At 33.0% G+C, this 19,726-nt stretch overlaps 2 protein-coding genes across 2 annotated transcripts; one reads left to right on the top strand and one right to left on the bottom strand.

Moving 5' to 3' along the window:
• Nucleotides 1-1,665: 1,665 nt before the first annotated feature.
• Nucleotides 1,666-7,262, top strand: LOC137806733 (subtilisin-like protease SBT2.4). The gene is made up of 10 exons (XM_068606990.1): nt 1,666-1,902; nt 3,557-3,698; nt 3,991-4,388; nt 4,480-4,575; nt 4,707-4,776; nt 4,952-5,234; nt 5,320-5,660; nt 5,750-6,017; nt 6,404-6,676; nt 6,780-7,262. The coding sequence occupies exons 1-10, from the start codon at nt 1,709-1,711 to the stop codon at nt 7,187-7,189; spliced, it is 2,475 nt and encodes an 824-aa protein (XP_068463091.1). The 5' UTR covers nt 1,666-1,708; the 3' UTR covers nt 7,190-7,262.
• A 2,623-nt stretch (nt 7,263-9,885) lies between these two features.
• LOC137806734 (O-fucosyltransferase 15) lies at nt 9,886-16,198 on the bottom strand. The gene is made up of 10 exons (XM_068606991.1): nt 15,683-16,198; nt 15,504-15,596; nt 12,792-12,885; nt 12,479-12,540; nt 12,242-12,330; nt 11,793-11,913; nt 11,551-11,694; nt 11,094-11,428; nt 10,699-10,939; nt 9,886-10,278 (listed from the first exon to the last, which is right to left on the bottom strand). Exons 1-10 carry the CDS (start codon nt 15,974-15,976, stop codon nt 9,970-9,972), a joined length of 1,782 nt encoding a protein of 593 aa, XP_068463092.1. The 5' UTR covers nt 15,977-16,198; the 3' UTR covers nt 9,886-9,969.
• Between the last annotated feature and the right edge of the window lie 3,528 nt (nt 16,199-19,726).

Here is a 19,726-nt window from a genome sequence, read left to right as displayed (position 1 = left end):
TATATATATATATATATATATATATATATATATATATATATATATATATATATAAACTATAAGTAATTTTAAATATGTAAACCGGAGCAGAGAGACCTTAAATTACATGCACCGTTGTTTAAGCCTTGGTTGGACCACACTTCAATTTTGCTTCACTCCTGCTCACAACTTTAACTTAAATTGTAAAACTATTAAATAAAACATACAGTAGAACTTTAATATTTCTATTTTAAAATATTTAAAATAAAAATGCATAAGTTTAACTTTTTTTCAAATAACCAAATAAAGAGTAATAATATTTTTAATCTTCATGTTATTCTCTTTCAACATAATTAAATCTCATTAATTTTCTGTTTACAGAATAATGTTTAAGGGGTTGTTTTAAAATTAATTAGATTCGTTTTATCAGAAAGAAAACAAAATCTTTAAATTTTAAAGTCAACAACGTTGCTTTTGGTATGAAATTCATAAAATATTATAAAAAAAATACGGCAAAAAAAATTATTAAATAAAAATAATCAATTTTACAGATAAAAAATAATTAGTGACTATATTAACTAAATTAGAGACCATTTCAGAGGACTAAAAAAATTATTGATTTCTAAATTAGTTAATAGTTTCTAATTAGTATCTAATTAACTACTAAAGTTTTTGCTACCAAATTTACAATATAAATAATTGATAATTAACTACTAAAGTTTTTGCTACCAAATTTACAATATAAATAATTAATAGTTAAAACCTTGATAACTAATTAGATACCAATTTAAAATATATTTATAAATAATAAAAACTAATAATTTTTTAGTTCCTAAAATAGTATTTAATTTAATCTATATAGTATCTAATTATTTTTAATCTATAAAATTAGTTTTTATTTAAAAATTTTGTAACAGTGAAATATGTAAATTTACACGTTAAGAATAGTTTGTTTCAATTGATCATGCAAATATATTGTGTTATAAGTTCTTATATCTTAAAAAAATAATTGTGAAAAATTATATGACTTTAATATATATATATATATATAAGATAATATTAAGTTTCATAGTTTGTCTCAATCATTATAGTCTAGGTTGTCACCTTATATATAAAGTACATTTAAAAATTACAGCTAATTTGGCATAAAAGAAATGTAGATAAAATTCTTTGGTTTGAAACGGAAATTTTTCACAAAACTACTTTTAATCCAAATCACTATATCACATGGAAGAGAGAAGTTTACCCTCAACAGTGATCCATCCCAGCTCATGAACATTACTTTTGGCAGAGGTTACTGCTAATAATCAATACAAAAGTAAATTAAAAATAATGAAACTCTTGTAACTCTCGAAAAAAATATAGTAAAAAAAAAGAAAAAGAGAAGTTATGAAAAACACTAGGTGAAAAAATTGTTGTGAATTGAACCGACTAATTGACGAGGATGTCCTTTTTTTAGGAGTAAAGTTTGGTCTGTGTTTGGTTTTTTGCGTGGTTAGCGTGAGAGGCACATGCAAACTACGTAAAAGGTATAGTAATCAATACACTGTGAACTAACTTTGAATAAAAGATAGTAACGGCTGGACTAAGACATGCTAAGTGCCAAAATGAAATTTACGTTCACGTTCACAGCCAAGTTGCTGCGCGTATAAGAATCATTACCATTCATGATTAAAAGGAAGATTTAAACAAGTGTGGTTGCACTGAGATCGATCTAGCTGTTGCAACAATGGGCAAAGTAATTGCTGCTTCTATAGCTTTACCAGTTGTAGCAGCCATTCTGATTTCCATGGTGTTGGCTGCTATAACTTGCTTGATTCATGAAGAGCGTTCAATATACTTGGTCTTAATGGAAGGAGATGCACATGCTTTTCGTCAAGAACCTTCAATGGACCAACATTCATCAACGATGCACATCAACAGGTTTTTATTTTTTTTTATTTTTATTTTATTAGCAAAAAATAATTAAATTAAAATAAAATGGAATATTTGAGGACTTTTCTAACACTTTTATCAATAGCTAGCTTCTTCTAAAAAAACAAGAGTTAACAAGCTTAAGCTAAATTCTGCAGAAAAATCTGCAGTACCAAAAGCACACCTCCACCTCTCAAACCCCAACAGGTTAATAATACACAGACACACTTCCACCTCTCACTTCCCACACTAACAATCTCTTTATTATATTTATATGATGTTATATTTGAATTTCTATTTTTTAATGATATTTTATTATACTCATTTTCTTCTGTATACACAACTTTATTATTTGTTCAAATTCATTTATGTATGTATTAAACACCAATTTGTTAGTTATTTATAAATGTTATGTCAATTATGAATTGTTTAACACTTATTGGTGTGTATATATATATAGCAAAAAATCAAATAATTAATTAATCATAAAATTTTACGTGAATTATGAATTGTTTAATACTTAATATTATTATTAAATCATAAATTTTTTTATTTATTTATAAATGTTAATTATGTCAATTATATATATTAATTGCTTAGTACTTATATATTAATTGCTTAGTACTTATATATTAATTGCTTAATACTTTATATATATATGTCAATAATTAGTTGGTTAAGACTGTTTTATGCATATTTTTTACAGCGAGAAATTGTTATGTTTTATTTATTTAATATTTTTGAGTATTAATATCTCAAAATAATTTTATATCTTTTTAAAAAAAAACTCATTTGCTATTATTTAAAATGAATTATTATTCTCCTAAATCTAAATAACTTATATTTTTAGCTTGTTTAAATTCATTCTACATATTTTTATAACTTTAAATATTTTATTTATATTTTACAATTTTACTTAATGAAATACACTTGTGCTAGTATGTAGCTTTAAATACTCTTATATCATTTTTTACTTTAAGTTTTTCTTATAAATGGGTATGTTTAGAAAGAACGTTGCTAACAAAATGTTTTCCACTAAAGAATATTACATTACAAATAAATTTAGCACGAAATTTTTTTCCTACGAAAGAGTTTAATTAGCATGCACTAAAAATTTTCAAACTATTATCGGATAAAAAAACACGAATATGACTTTTGATATATATAAATATATAGTATCGCAAATTTATCATACAATAATAATTAGTGATTGGGTGACAATGTAAACAATCTTTATAATGTTATTGTATATTTTTTATTAATCATTTAAAAAGTATTGTCTTTAAAATTTCAAAAACTTATTGTAAGGCTTTTGTTTTTTTGATGGTGATACTTTAACCCTCTAATCAATTATTATTTTAATTATATTTATTTTATTTTTAATTAAAAAATATTATTATATTATTATAATTGATTGTCAAATGTATTATGTTATTTAGTATGAAAAGAAACTTTTCCTTAGGGTTTAGGGTTTATTTGTTTGACCATTGTGTCATGTTTATACTTAAAACGTGGCAATATTGATTCCTTAATTGTCATTCACCGAAAGGGAAATTAAATTAAGCACTAGAATGAAATATTGAGGTTCATAAATGAATCCTTAATTACAGACAAATTATGCTGATCAACAAAGCTGACCATTGTTTCATCTTTGGGTGATCAGCGAAGCTTCAAAGACACATGAGCACTTAGTATCATCTCACGATCTATTTCTGCAAAGTACCTTGGATACAGGAAGCTACAACAAACTCCACAGTTACAAACACATTATCAATGGTTTTTCTGTCCACACAACTCCTTCCCAGGTCCTCTTCTATTTTATTTAACACTACACATATTTTTCTCCTTTTCTTAATTCTTACTTTCACCTTTATCTCATAATCATTTTTTTACCCTAAAGTTTTGCTTCACATAATAAATACTGCATGATACGATATTTTTGTCCTCCCATTATTATGCTTCATCAAGTTGATGAATTTAAACTAACGAAAGAAGGAAACTATTTTAGAAAGTAAAATGAAAATTTTGAAACCTAACATTAAAGTCAATCATTGTTGTTATTTACGTGTGCATGGGGGTGGTGACAAAAACTTGCAGGCTGAAAGACTAAGAAGTGGGGCGGGAATTAAGTTGGTAGAGAAAGACAGAGGAGTGAAAATGATGACAACATACACACCTGACTTTCTAAGTTTACCAAAGGGAATATGGGCGCAGGAAGGAGGAGAGAAAAATGCAGGTGATGGAGTTGTGATTGGTTTTGTGGATAGTGGCATCAACCCTTTTCATCCCAGCTTTGCTTACGATCCCATGCTACCTTTCACCTCAAACCTCTCTCGTTTTGAGGCTGCCTGCATGACGGGTCCTCTCTTCCCTCCTAGTTCTTGTAATGGAAAGATACTAGCCGCCAGGTACTTCTCTGCTGGGGCTCAAGCTGCTACTACCCTCGATGCTTCCAAGGATATTCTTTCACCGTTTGACGCAGATGGACATGGCAGGTATATATATATATATATCAATTCATTTCCCTCTCTTGTAACTAACAGTTATTAAGATGTACCTTGCTCTGGCTAATTCCATTGGTTTCAGTCATGTGGCATCTATTGCTGCTGGAAATGCTGGTGTCCCTGTTGTGGTGAACGGTTTTTGCTATGGGAAAGCTAGTGGAATGGCACCACGTGCAAGGTCAGCTGTCTAATTTTGCTTTGTGGCTGCTTGTTTAAATGCCATTTAACAAAAAACAAAAATGTAGAACATACACCTCAATGATGTATGATGACATTTGTGTAGCTTCGAATGATGTTGGTTTTTTGCAGGATTGCTGTTTATAAGGCTGTGTATCCCTCCGTGGGAACTCTAGCAGATGTTATTGCTGCGATCGATCACGTAAGCTTCAGTTCAGTTCTCAATGGATTACATCCTTTAAGAATCTAAAATTAATCAAGAAGGAAGAATGTTTAAAAATGGCTAGTGTTGGTCTCTTAATGTTTTGTCCCTAATCGGGTGGCGATAATAATGTGAGTGGCCATAAGAACTGAAATAGTTTGCATGATTTGCGCAGGCTGTCCTGGATGGAGTGGATATCTTATCCCTATCTGTGGGACCAAAGGAACCACCACAAGACACCTTAACTTTCTTAAACATATTTGACATTTCTTTGTTGTTTGCACGAAAAGCAGGAGTTCTGGTGGTGCAAGCCGCAGGGAACCAAGGTCCCGCATCTTCAAGTGTAGTGTCATTCAGTCCCTGGAGTGTCGGTGTTGCCGCTACCACCACAAACAGAAAGTACCCTTCTTCTCTTCTACTTGGAAATGGCTCAATACTTAATGGCGTGGGACTATCTGGTACTTTTGTCTCTCAATACAATCCTATATTTTGTCCATGTCTAGTGCTCCAAATGATCTTAACGTATGAAATTCTCACCTACAGGACCAAGTTTTGGAAATGGATCAGTTTGGCATAAGCTTGTTTTAGCTAAGGATGCAGTCAAAATAAAAGGAACAAGTCCAAAGACTCAGGAGTACATAGAGGAGTGCCAACATCCAGAAGATTTGGACCCTAAAATAGTGTTGGGAAGTATCATTATCTGCACCTTCTCAGCAGGCTTCTATAATGGCACCTCAACTCTTGGTGGTATTATTAACACCGTGAAGGCTCTAGGAATGGAGGGCTTTGTTTTAATTGCGAACCCAAGCTATGGTGATTATATTGCAGAGCCAATGCCTTTTGCTTTTTCTGGTATTTTGATCCCTCGTGTAGATGATGCCAAGGTACATAAGGGAGGACTTACTAGTACTACTATCTTTTATGTAACTGAATCTTTGCAATCAGATAAGTAAAAGGCTGCTTGAAATTGTAGGTTATATTACAATACTGTGAAGAACAAACAAAGAGGAACGAGAAAGGAACTGCCACAGAATTTGGTGCTTTGGCAGCTGTGGGAGAAGGAAGACTGGCCTCTTTCACAGGGAGATCGCCGATAGTGAGTAGATTTTCTTCAAGGGGTCCAGATATCATTGACATCAAAAAAAATCTTGCAGATGTTCTTAAACCTGATATTCTTGCTCCAGGGCACCAAATCTGGGCAGCCTGGAGCCCCATGAGTGCCTCAGAACCTCTACTCAAAGGTACTTTTCTCTTCTTTTTTCAAAACATGCTAAATTGTATCTAAAATGTAAAGAGGTTATTCTCTCCTGTTACACACACAACATAATCCTCTCTCTCCCTCAACTCTTAGTGTACTCTTAGTATCTTGATGAAAGAGAAATGCAACACACTCTCATCTTTTGAACAAACACTTTATCATAGTTTTATATTGGAAATTACTAAATTGTGTGCCTTTTCTTTTAATAAGTCTTAACTCCTGATTCTTAGCTTGCAATAAATTTCACTATTACTGGATCATGTATTTAAAAGAGTTTTTTGGCCCTTGGGTCCAATCAGTACTGCAAAAAACCAAATTAGTTGACAACTCCAATTTCACTGAACACTCTTTTGCTACAAACTCATACAGGGGACAGTTTTGCATTATTATCTGGTACCAGCATGTCCACACCTCATGTGGCTGGAATAGCAGCACTGATCAAGCAACACAATCCCTTATGGACTCCATCCATGATAGCATCTGCTATCTCTACAACAAGCTCAAAGTATGACAATCTTGGAGAGCCTATAATGGCAGAAGGCTTAGAGGTCAATAGCTTGTTTCCCGCCACTCCTTTTGAATATGGGTCAGGCTTTGTGAACCCCAATCGTGCCGTTGATCCTGGTTTGGTACTGTCATCAGGTACGTATTTACTTGTATAGTGGCAGAGCCAGAGAATTCAATGCTTTATCAGCTTAGTTCTTTTACTCAAAGTAACCTGAATTATTCATTTGTCCTAAAACAGAATATGCAGACTTCATCAGCTTCCTGTGCTCTTTGCCAGACATAGACACAGGTGCAGTCGCTGCAGCTACTGGAGAGCAATGCAATCACCCATTTGCAAATCCATTCAGTCTAAACCTTCCTTCAGTTACAGTATCTGCACTAAGAGGGTCAGTTTCTGTTCAAAGAACTTTGATGAATGTGGGGAACACCACAGAGACCTACTTGGCCTCAGTTATGCCTCCAAATGGAACTAACGTCTGCCTCTATCCAACTTGGTTTACCTTAACTCCACAAGGAGTGCAAGATTTGGAAATACAATTCAGTGTCGTCCAACCAATGCAGAATTTTACCTTTGGTGAAATTGTTCTGACAGGAAATTTAAACCACATTGTACGAATAACATTGTCTGTGTTGGCTCTTTCAGTGTAATGAAGATCAATTGTTCCATGTCAGGTTTAATGTTATTAAGTTCGGTTGGCAATGATTTCTTTTACAAAAGCAATTATTTCCAATCTACCTAAATGGGAACATTATTTCCAAAAATGTTACAAATATTTTAGTTTAATTGTTCTTTGTCTCCTTTTGTTGTAGAGATGGTCTATAATTGGGTTTGGGCTTCATCAACCTATCGGTTTCTAAAAATGATTTAACAAATTCTTCCATGTAACATCTGTACCATGTAAATGATGAAAATGCCTTTAAATAAAAGGATAGTGTGAATAAAAAAAATACTTTCGTAACTCTTTTTCTGTAATCTTTTTCTCTGTAATATATTTTTGGATTTGGATTTTCAAATCACATTTTTTAATTTCAGAAATTCTTTTTTGGATTTCCAGATTTTATGTTCTAGATTTTTTTTTCTAAAATGTATATTTTGCATTTTGGATTTACTTTTTCAGAATGAGATTTTGATTTTCGAATTATATTTTTTGAATTCTAGATTTTCAAATCTAGAATAGAGAATTTGAAAATTTTGAAAAATGATAAGATGGATGTTCAAATTGGTAAGGTGCATGAAGAATTTGATAAATAATTCACAGCCATCCAAATGTAGGTAATTTCTTTTTGCATCACATGAGATTTTTAAAAGATTAAACTATGTGGTTGTTAAAAGATTAAATTGTCCCCTCACTTTTGTTACCCACCCCTTCTTATCGCTATTTCCCTGTCGGCACAGTCAACTTTTATCTATATATTGTGTCATGAACTCATTGAAGAATACATGATTCTCCCTTACTAATATGTTATAAATTATACAATTTCAAAGTCAATTTCCAATTCATATCTTAATTATACAATTTGGAAATTATTTTTTTAATATATTCCACGTTATATAATCCAAAAGTTAATATCAAAAGATTTTCATATTAGATTATTTTAAAATAACTTTAAAACAATGGATAATTTGAAAATTTTAATATTTATGGAAGGTGTAGAAGAAAAGTATAAGAATGCAAAACCAAATGGTCCCAAAATTGTATTGTCGGATTTGCGGGTGCCAGGTCGGTCGGGGAGGATTTATATACTTCGGGTAAAATTCTAATAATAACACAAATCAATTTTTAAAAATTTTCTTTTTTAAATAGTTATTTTATCCTTTTTTTAGTTTTTTTAAACATCTTAAGAGATGATATTTTGAGTCCACTTAAATATTTAAGCCCAAAAACTTATAATTACAATTTTTTTTTATGAAAACATAATTAAAATTCGAAAAAATGAAAAATAAAAACATAATGAAAAAACAATAGTATTTGTTTAGGTTATAATCAATTTAACAATTTGTAACTGAATCTAATTGTTGCAATCCTTCCAAATCCAAAATTTAACTCAGAACACCGACAATTAGTATAAACCAGACCTTTTACTACAATTTCTCACATTAGATAAAATAAAAAGAAAAAAAATAAATCATGGATTTCATATAAGATGTAATAATGATCATACCTAAATAAAAAACTATATCAACCACTCCTAGATTGATAAACTTAATACAAAATGTTTTTAAGTATGTGTTAGCAGTTTATTAATTACAATACACCGTCATAATTCATAATTATTTTATTGTTATTGTTGTGTTGTGTTTATTAGGTCATGTACATGTCTAATTTTGACGAGTGTTGTAAAGATCTTGAGACATTTTTTAATGATTTTAATTTCCTTAAAATATGTAAAGCACTCATGAAATCGAACACGACCCACTAAGCACAACATAGCGACAACAATAAGAATTGTAGAGGTGTGTTGTAATTGATAAACTGCTAACACATACTATGTATCTTTGGTTCATATAACTTGTTATACCAATTACATTGTGCTAAGTTCATCAGTATAGAACTAATTCATATAACTTGTTATACCAGATGCATTACCTCTTATATGACACGAGAGATCTATGAATTGGGATCCTAATGCATATAGATACAAATGGTCCAATGGGAGCAAGAATTTCCAGGAACATTTGGACTATTTCATTTCTGAGTAGAATAGAAACACCAAAATACACAAAAGATTAGTAACATATATTTCTTTTTTAAAATATCCAAAAGAGTCTTTATGTATAATAGAAAAAGAATACTAAAGGGGGCTTGAAGTTGGTAGAAAAAAGAAGGCAGGACTCCCACAATTCCGATCTAGATCTATCTTCCTTCCTTCCTTCCTTTTCTTTTATCCCTTGCAATATATGGGGGATTGTTGTATAACTGAGAGTATAGCAAAAGATAGTTGTCAAAAAATCTTAGAATGTTGCAAAAAATCTCAGCCATCTCATGTCTAGATCCTGATCTTGCTTGAGCTCTATGTGGGTGCGAGATTGTTGTTCTAGTAGGTCTCCTCCACAAGTCAAAGTCTCACTTGGGGGTAGATCTCCTCCACAAGACTCCTCTTTTCTCTCCGCAACAACTCGGACTAGGAGATGCAGTTTCGCAGCAAGGTTTTGCAGTTCCCCTTTTGGCTATAAGTAGGCCTTTTCTACAATGCTCAAATACACACTTTTCACATCTTATCTTTTTTACTTCTCTTATCTTGAGATTTTTGGGGAACTTGTACTAAACACAGCGGTTAAGTCCTCACCATGATTGAAATTAACTTTGTTAGTGTTCTAAGCCTTATTTTGCTACACAAACCTATTATTTTAATGGGAATAATGAACAAAAAATATAACAAATTACAATGACAATGGGTACTTACAGTCAAAATAAAATAAAATAAAATCAATCTGTCCTGCACATACAATCTTTACACCTAGGATACCTGTAAACACTTCTTGCCTTTGGCCTTGTCTGTACATGTTTAGTTTGCCTAACTGCTTTCCTCACTCTCTGTTCAAAAACACGCCACTCTATAGTGGAGTTCTTCATAAATATACTCGCTAGCCTTCGTTTATTTGGACGTATTGTTGGCATTCTTCCACCACCATAATATATTCGAAACCCAGAGACCAAAGATGATAGCTGACTTCCAGAATCAGTCATGGCAAATGCATCCGAAGCACTGCAGCCTATGAAGTCTAGTGCTGCTAACTACAACAGAGACAGCTTATTGTCAATCATCAAGAGAATAACCAGTAGAACCAAAACAAACTCTCTTCTTTTCAGTAATTATGTTCTCAAAATGAGAGATGAAGCAGGTTTCAACGCTCAAATGATGTTAAAATATGAATCATACGTATTGAGAGAGATATAGCAAGTATCCACGCTCAGACAATGCCAAAATTTGAATAAAAAGTACGAGGTGCGATGTACAGAACATAGAGAGATCGGGACTTGGGAGAGAGACAGTTCAGGTTTCCACGCTTAAATAATGCCCAAAATTGAAAAATAAATATGAAGAGCAATGTAACGCAAAGAGAAAAACAAAATACATTGCAAGGAACTTAATTATATTTGTGACATCATTGATGTAAATGAAACAAGAATGATAATAGCATGTTGGTAACAAACCTGAGAGGAATAATTAGCAAATGGTTCAAGCTCAGTTGAAGAAAGCAAGTTCTCTTTGGTGACTAATTTAGGGTACAAGCTGGTCAAAGCAACCAATCGTGAGCGACCTCCATACAAATTAGAACCAGCTATAAATATGTGTGTTTTGCGATTGAAACCAAGAGCACCTAGCATAAGGATGGATTCTTCAGGTGTCAAAGGACATAGGCCTTCTGACCTGAGCTCAGAAGGAGAAGGTAATCTGCATAGAAGATTTCAATTGTTTTTAATGAGTAAGGCTCTTTTCTTCATAAATTAAAATTGATATGTCTAAGAGATAAATATATAGACCAAGTTTTTCCAACAGTAGCATAAGGAGGGAAAAGTTTCACATGGAAAGAGGTTATGATGCATACTTTGTAGTTCTCTTCAGCAGTGACAAAGCAGGAAAATGGATTTCACGATATGCTTCCAATTCTTTCCTCTCTTCTTCACCTCCCCCAAATTCACATAAAGAATGAGCTACCATGTCAATTTCAAATCTGAGGTGCAAAGCTAGGTATTTGGATGCTTTCTTGTCATTATTTTCACCTTTCTCCTTAATTGATTCTGCAAATGGACCAACAAGATAATGGTCCAACGGTCCAACGAGACCTGAATGTTCACGCAATCTTTTAAGAAGCAAAGCACCAGTTTCTTGTATTATGGGAACAAATTGCAGGGCATGAAAGTTACATCTGCAACGAAGTCTCTATATGAAGTTCCCCAATTAGGAAGAGAGCTTCAGATAAAAAAGGAGAGAAAAACAGAGCATTGAAGGACTTGAGTTCATGAATATTATATTGTATATTTTATGCTTCAAAGATCATTCACCTGCAGCTCAAATGCGATTGGATCAAATGCCAAGCGATTCCCAAATCCCACAAAGTGAACAACTTGATTTTTAAGTATAATTGGTAAGATGCGTTTCAGGTAAAAACTTGGCTTAGCCTCCTTCTCCATGTCAACATCTGTCACCTGGAAGAGCATTCCAACAATTAAAATGAAAGACAGCGAAAATACTCAGTTTAATAAGTTTACTTGAGGGGCTATGAGGGGCCTAGGGTGTAACTCACAACACTACCGATTGCCTCCAAGTCCAAAGATTGTAGCTCCTTAGGAAGTTCCCTCACTATCCGAATATCAGGAGTCAAGTAGTTAATAAAATGCTCCTCCTGATAGATATCGCTGAATTGACTATGAAATTATACAATAAGCAATTATAAGTTATGTTGACAGATTCTCAACATCAAGAAAGAAGGCCCATGGACGGCAAAAGTGGCATTCAAATGATCCAAGACAAAAGCTAAACCTATAAATCGTAATAATTTATGCTATTTTGGCCCCACAAATACATGAGAAGTAAAATAACAATCAAGACAGCAAACTATCAAATTACGTATTCAACCTGTTGCTCAAAATTACTCATAATATCAAATAGATGGGACATTAGCAAAATGACTGAGAAAGATTATGTGGGTAGGAGGAGGTGGAAGGAGAAGAATGAGAGATAAGACATCATTACCTCACATCTCTCCATACACTACTGTACATAAATTTGGGAATAACCAAAGTTGAATTGAGTAACCGTGCCACAACAACGGCATTACAAACCTGTTGCAAATCAAAACCAACATAAATGACATGCAAAGCACTTAAAATAAAACTAAAGCTTTCCTACATTAAAATCAATGAAATTGAAAACCCAATCAATTGAGAAGCAGCAACATGAAAACATGACAGTCTAACAAAGAATACTTACAGCTACTCGTTGTTGATTGATCCCACCATTTGCAGTAACCAAAATGTATCCATTTTTTCCCTCTATTGGAGTACAAAATAAGAGAGCCGTGAGTAACACCTTGAACATTTTTTTTCCTTTTGTAGTTACACTAACACTTACATAGTATAAAACAGTGGATTCAATATTCATGTGTCAACAGATTAGAAATCATACCAAATATGACTATTATAGTAATATTGTGAAAGTCAACAAACTTACTGTGCTAGTATACATTGTTAGTGCATTCTAATAAAATTCTATAAAACAATTGCTAAATTTCAACCACACATACCATTAGGTTCCCAATTCCGCTGATCAGCACAAGGTCTCCAAGCAGAAGCAGGAACGAAGGGTTCCTGCCACAAATCTTTTGGTTCGCGTTTATTCTGTCACATTGGGCACAATAAGTCAGAGTTAAGGAAAACTTGCTCAGCTATATAATAATTTGAAATCACTCTATAACCTTATGGCATATAACCAGAAGAATTATAATAGTCCAGAACTTACACCCAGTGTCCATCCAGAAAGTTAGCCACATTTAAGACACAAATAACCATAACTACCATTAGATATTTCAAGAACCTCAAAAACTATTAATCACCTGTGAGGCATATTTAACCATTAGTTTTCAAATACAAAGTGATTATTGTATATACACATTGGTAAAATAACCACCATTAGACATTTTAATGATCTTGTGGCATTATTAACCATTATTGAGACATATTTACCACAAGTAGAGATTGATAATTGTATACACATTCACTAACTCTTGGTTACGAGTAAAGCAAATGTAACCACTATTAGACATTGCAAAAGCCTCATAACATCATTAAGCACTTGCAGTGGTCACAATATTGGACAACAGAAAATAACGGCAACACAAAAGTCCTTTACAAAAGTATATTCAAAATCATAAGAGATTATGGTGGAAGCATTGTGGGCGAAAAATACACAATATATAAATAAAAATAAATAAATAAATGCAGACATACAACTGTAATGCTAAAAAATTAAAAACGACCATATAATTAATAACAATAGCAAATCTCGAAATTCAAATAACAATAAAATCAAAGCAAAACACTACCAAGTTCAAGACTTAAAATAATGACAAAATACAAACAAATGTCCTAAATTTCTAATCATTGGGCTCTTCCTCAATCCCAGCATAACTATCTTGAATGTTATCCAATGGGGCTAGTGTTATCAAATATTAAAGATGATGACACGCATCTTCTTTCTTAATGAGGAAGAAGCCTCCTCAGTTTAGTACGCCCTGACTTGACACATAATGTTTTCTTTTCTGGGTTTTACTCAACCTAAGCCCAATTGGATTCTTATCTTTAAAAAATGGGTTTGGCCATACAACCCACAACCTGACCCAAACCCAAACCCAAACAAAAAATGAAAAACCCTACATACTACATGCTCCTCACTTCATCACAGTGCAGCCTCCTTTGGTTCAACTACCACCATTGTCAACTGCGCCTTGATGCCACCACCTGCGAGTTGTGTAGCCACCGCCTGGTTCGTCCCACCACAGTTCCTGGTTCCTTTTGTAGTGGCACTACCCACCGTGGCTTGTCCAGTCGTTGTGCCCACCGCCATGGTTTTTCTGATTCCTCTTTGTTTCAGCAACAACAGCGCCACCCACCCTCCCCTATGTTTTTTCTTCTTTTCTACTCAATATCTATTCTCTAATGTATAAATATGAAACACGGGCTATATCTATTTTCCAGAATGTCATTTGAACATCCAACAGGAATGACCATGTTGGCAGTATTGTCTACCGTTGAATGAATCAAACTTGGATACTGTCTATAATTATTGTGGGAAAATTATGTAAGGGGGAATTACTAGAGCCAAAGAACATCTAAAGGCAAAGAAGGACAATGTTGTATCTTGCCCCCAAGAATCCCAAAAATGTCAAAGAAGAGCTCTGGAAACTATTTAAAGAGAAGGAAGCCCACCTCTGTAAATCCTATAGATAATGCGGCTGGTGATTCTAATGAGTGAAGATGACGTTGAAAATTCAACAGCTAGTAATGTTAAAGGGAGAAAGAATGGTGGCAAAAAAGAGCTGATGGATACATTTTGTTGAAATTCAGTAGTTGCAGTAGAGTAGAGAAGAGAAAAAAGGAGAAACTAAGACAACCTAATATCAAAGAGGCATGTGACAAAGATTTGAAAGCAGTGGTGCATCGATTACCAAAAAGAGGCATGTGACAAATATTGCTTGTTTTCATACCAAGTACCAAAAATAGCGGCCAAAAAATATCAATACCTTACCTAGATAAACAATTCAATCTTAGTAAAATTGGAGAATTATGAATAAGATTGATTACCAATACTCTGCACTAGATTTCAACATGTGGAGCAAAAAAATTGGAGAACAAAGACAGAGAAGTTCGTTATGAATATGACTGATTACCAAGTGATTTATAGCATGACACAAGGAAAGTTTTAAAACTATTTTGGAGAGAGAAAATCTCTGCACCCAGCAGAGATATGCTCGCATTTTCATCTTTTCTCCCCTTCATACCTGTGAAGAATTATGTCCAAAACCTAAAGGTCATACCCAAAACAGAAAATTTCACTTCAACAGATTATGTTTGTTACCATGCTCAGCATATAACAAGTCAAAAAGACAAAATATCTAAGCTAGCAGCCGCTGCCAAGTGCATGTAACCTTTTTCAAAACACGAAGAATAACTAACAGTAGTTCTCGTTTGAAGCTTGAAACCTTAAAAAAACTGATATTCCAGTAGGAAGAAGAATTATGCTTCATGCTCCCAAAATCCATTTGCTGGCCGAGTTCATAATTATCCATTAGTGCCACGAATACAACTTAATAATTATACACAACCAAATTCATCTATCCAAAATTAACCATATTTACACACATTAACGCGCATGTTTATGGGTTTTACGTTAAACATCACTCATATATCATCCACCACGACTTCTATAATTAGCCATATATAGATATCTATTTGCATACCTCAGCCAAAGCATGTGCAGCCAATGCCAACATCCTTACATAATTCCCCTTTTGTGTTTTTTTCTTATTTCCAGTCTTGTTGTTCACTTTCCCCTGAAAATATCGAAACAAACTCGTACAGAGGAAGAGAAATAAAAGCGTTTCAATTAGTGTATATAGTAATAAAGCAGGGCACATACCTGAAGGGAAAGTGCAGGCGAGGATGAACGGAGTTTAGGCTTGGGAATAAGATCGGGTGCATCGTGTTGATATTGTAAGCGGAAAAGCATGAACCAATTAACGAAGAAAAAGGAAGCGAGCAACGCAATAAGCGCCAGAAGCATTTTGGCTCGTTTCCTTCGAAACCACGAAGAAGAGCGGGATTGGGATCTGCGGGAGCTGGAGAGGCGGCTGGGACCGAGCCTCGGAGTCCGCGAAGTCGGCGAGCACCGATCTGGCGGTTGGAGCGCGTCGAAATCGGAAGCGGATACCATTATCGGGTTCGGGTCAGATCCGGTAGAAGAGGGGTTGAAATCTGAAAGAATGTGATTGAAAGAAAAAAGTGGACGTGTTTGTTAGGTTAGCACTTAGCAAGAGCTACGGTGGCGCCAAGTGGGTGAAGTCAAGTAACAGAAAAAAAATAAAAATTAAATGAATCTTGTCTTTGTTTATAGGAATTCAATATGACTTGTGACTAACCAAGACAAATCTTAACCTATTGCTGTTTTATCTCTATTGTTTATATAATCTTTTGCTCCTTCTCTATTTCATTCAAACTAACAAAATATTTAATTTTCAATTTAATTTTATTACCCTTCAATATTTTCTCCATATTTATTATTTCTCTTCCAATCTCTCTCCATGTTAATTAAATTAAATTGTTGCATGTTTATAATCTATATTAATTCACAACCAACAAATTTATTTGTTTTATATTTTATATCATTTATAACTCACTATTTTGTTTCTCTCAATGTCATAACAATGATGATGAGAAATGATAAGCAACATTGTAATAACATTACTATATTTGTATTTATCTTTTTTCTTTTATCTTTCAAAGAGTTATTGTTGACCTTGAAATATTTCTTTTTAATACATCATATTAAAAGGTGTGAAAAAAGACAAATTATTAAGAGTTAGGAGGAAATATAATATGTCTCGTTGATTGAAATTTGTCATATAAACTTAGTTCTTCCTCTGGAAAATTATTTAAATCAAATTCATATTCTGCATATACATTTATATTTTGTTTGATTGGGATGTGTAAGAGATTGAGTTGGAGTGATTTTGAAAATAAATAAATGAAAAGGGAAGTGATTTAGTCTAATGGAATGATAACATATTTGAATAGAAAATTTATTGGTATATACAATTGACTTATTGAATTAACCAAGGTTGATATGTTTTTATGTAGTGTAAAGTTCAAATTAAGTGTATTTTTAAAAAAACTATTTCAGAAAATAAATAAATAAAAATATTAAAATATATTAACGATTTAAAAATATTATTTTTAATTTGAAAACAATAATTATAAAAAAAATCAAAGGAAAACTCAATATCAAAATTAATTAAAAAACCAAAGTTTAGACATAGAAAAAAATATGCTAAAATGGCAATTACAAAACAATCTTTATAAATATCCTACTTTCTTCTCATTTACACACAATTCTCTTACTCAAAAAATTTCTTATAAATCATCTCAAATCACTTATTAAAAAATATACATAATCCTCACATAAAGGCTCCTAAATAATAAGTCAAACAAAGTATTAGCCAGTTTTAAACGAATGATAAATTGACGACACTAAAATCTAATCATGATCTAGTAATGATTTTTTATGAGATTTTTTATTTTAAAATAAAAACATGAATTCTCGAAAAAGTTAAAATTTGTATAAGTAATATCTATTTAAAATGTAATTAAGTAAAATTAAAAAAATATAAAAGTACGATTATTTTTTCATCTGTTTAAATTCTTTACTATTGGAATAGAATTGGGTATGTTTCCTAAGTAACAAGGTGATACTATAAGGATAAAAAAAATTGTGTAGAAATCAGAAACAATGATTTAAGAAAATTTTGTAAAAATTCTTATTATTAAAGATGTTATAATAATCATTATAAAGGATTTTTATAGTCACTCGTAATAAAAAATAATAGTAAAAGAATAAAAAAAATAAACAGATTCTTTATTTTCAAAGTTTGATTTTTTTTTAAGTTAAACAGATGTTTTTTAATCTTCAACTAAACATGTTTTTCAACTTCATTTATTTGTTTTTTCAATAAGCTATAAAAATTCTCAAAAGGAAATATCTATTAAACACTGCTTACAAATAGTTCTTGTTTTACACTTAGTGGTGAAGATGATGCTTCATTTTTTTTTATGTGGATTCACCCTGAAATTGCAATGAAACGGAAGGGAATGGAAACAGATGAATCCTAATCAAGCACAAGCTAATAGTGATGAAGCGTGAGAAGAAAGTAATATTGAGGTAAAGAAAAAGTCAAAATAATATTATTTCACACGTGTCTTTAGTAATTACAGAAGGTGTATATATAAGAAAATGTTGCCTAAACAAGTGGCAAAAAAAAAAAAACAGAAAAGGAAAACCTAATGGGCTTATGCAATAAGGCAGGGCCAATCTACTTAAAACAAAAAAAGGCATTAATAAAATATTTTAACACCCCCCTCAAGCTGGGAAGCAGATATTTTTCATTCCCAACTTGGACTTCAAAATGCAAAACTGTGAAGAAATGAGTGGCTTGGTAAAAATGTCAGCAACTTGCATGGCAGAAGTGATAGGTAGAAGTTTCAGAAAACCTGTACTGAGCTTTTCACGAACCAAGTGACAGTCAATTTCAATATGCTTCGTACGTTCATGAAAAAATTGGTTTGAGGCAATCTGAATAGCAGATTGGTTGTCATAGTATAAATTTACAGGTTGGGTGGCTGGGATGTGAAGATCGTGGAAAAGATAAGAAATTAATTGCAACTCACATGTAGTAGTAGCCATTGCTTGATACTCTGCTTCAGAGGAACTGCGGGATATGGTTTGTTGCTTCTTCGATTTCCATGAAATAAGGGAGTTGCCTATGAAAATGGAATAACCAGTGACCGATTTTCTGGTGGTAGGGCAGGTGGCCTAGTCAGAGTCGTTAAATCCACAAAGTGTAAGAGTGTTTTGGTGTGGAAAGAAGAGACCATCACCAAGAGTACCTTTGAGGTAATGAAGGATACGAGAGGCTGCTTGTTGATGAGAGGTGGTGGGGGGTAGAGATGAACTGACTGAGATTGTGAACCGCAAAAGTAATGTCGGGACGACTGTTAGTGAGATAAATGAGGCGGCCTAGGAGACGTTGGTATTTGGAGGTAGCGACAATATCTAGGGGAGTTCCTTGGTCTGGAGAGAGGCGGAAAGTGTGGGTAATTGGACTAGCCATGGGTGCACAGTCCAACATACCAATTTCTTGAAGAAGATCAGGGGTGTATTTGCGTTGACTGAGGTGTAGGTTAGTGTTGTTACGTGCAACTTCAAGTCCCTTAAAATAGGTAAGATTACCTAAGTTTTTGATTTTGAAGTTTTGGTGAAGGGCAGCAGTGATGGCGTCAATTTCCTTCGTGTCATCGCTAGTTAAGACAAGGTCATCAACATAAACAAGGATTGCAGTAATTTTTTTGTTAGCGTATTTAAGAAAAAGAGAATGGTCAGCAGCAGAAAAGGAATATTTGTGAGATACAAGAAAGGAGGAAAGTTTGGTATACCATTGGTGACCAGCTTGCTTAAGACCATATAAAGAGCCTTAAAGTTTGCAGACGTGTCAGGGAGAAGGAAGAGAAAGGCCGGGAGGAGGAGCCATGTAAACTTCTTCATGAAGGTCTCCATGAAGGAAGGTGTTATTAACATCAAGTTGTTTCAAAGGCCAATTTTTTGTGTTGGCAATAGCAAGAAGTAAACAAAGGCTGGTTAGTTTTGCAACAGGAACAAAAGTATCTAAATAATCGAGACCTTCTAATTGGGTAAACCCCTTTGCAACAAGACGAGCTTTATGGCGATCAATGGTGCCATCAGAATTGTGTTTAATTTTGTATACCCACTTACAACCAATGGTTTTCTTTCCCGGGGGAAGAGGAGTAAGAATCCATGTGTTGTTAGTGGTAAGAGCTTGAAGTTAAGCTTGCATGGCAGATTTCTAACAAGCACTTTTGGAAGCCTCATTGTAAGAGCGAGATTCATGATTAG

The sequence above is a fragment of the Phaseolus vulgaris genome, chromosome 3, assembly GCF_000499845.2.
Source record: "Phaseolus vulgaris cultivar G19833 chromosome 3, P. vulgaris v2.0, whole genome shotgun sequence".
NCBI lineage: Eukaryota > Viridiplantae > Streptophyta > Magnoliopsida > Fabales > Fabaceae > Phaseolus > Phaseolus vulgaris.
This window is presented reverse-complemented; position numbering and strand designations above follow the sequence as displayed.

Coding starts and splice junctions, on each gene's coding strand:
- LOC137806733 (XM_068606990.1), top strand. CDS start 1,709: ATGGGCAAAGTAATTGCTGCTTCTATAGCTTTACCAGTTGTAGCAGCC. Junction 4,576..4,706: donor GGAATGGCACCACGTGCAAG/GTCAGCTGTCTA, acceptor GGTTTTTTGCAG/GATTGCTGTTTATAAGGCTG. Junction 5,235..5,319: donor TAATGGCGTGGGACTATCTG/GTACTTTTGTCT, acceptor TCTCACCTACAG/GACCAAGTTTTGGAAATGGA.
- LOC137806734 (XM_068606991.1), bottom strand. CDS start 15,976: ATGGTATCCGCTTCCGATTTCGACGCGCTCCAACCGCCAGATCGGTGC. Junction 12,541..12,791: donor GCGGAATTGGGAACCTAATG/GTATGTGTGGTT, acceptor GTACTCCAATAG/AGGGAAAAAATGGATACATT. Junction 12,331..12,478: donor TCAATCAACAACGAGTAGCT/GTAAGTATTCTT, acceptor GATTTGCAACAG/GTTTGTAATGCCGTTGTTGT.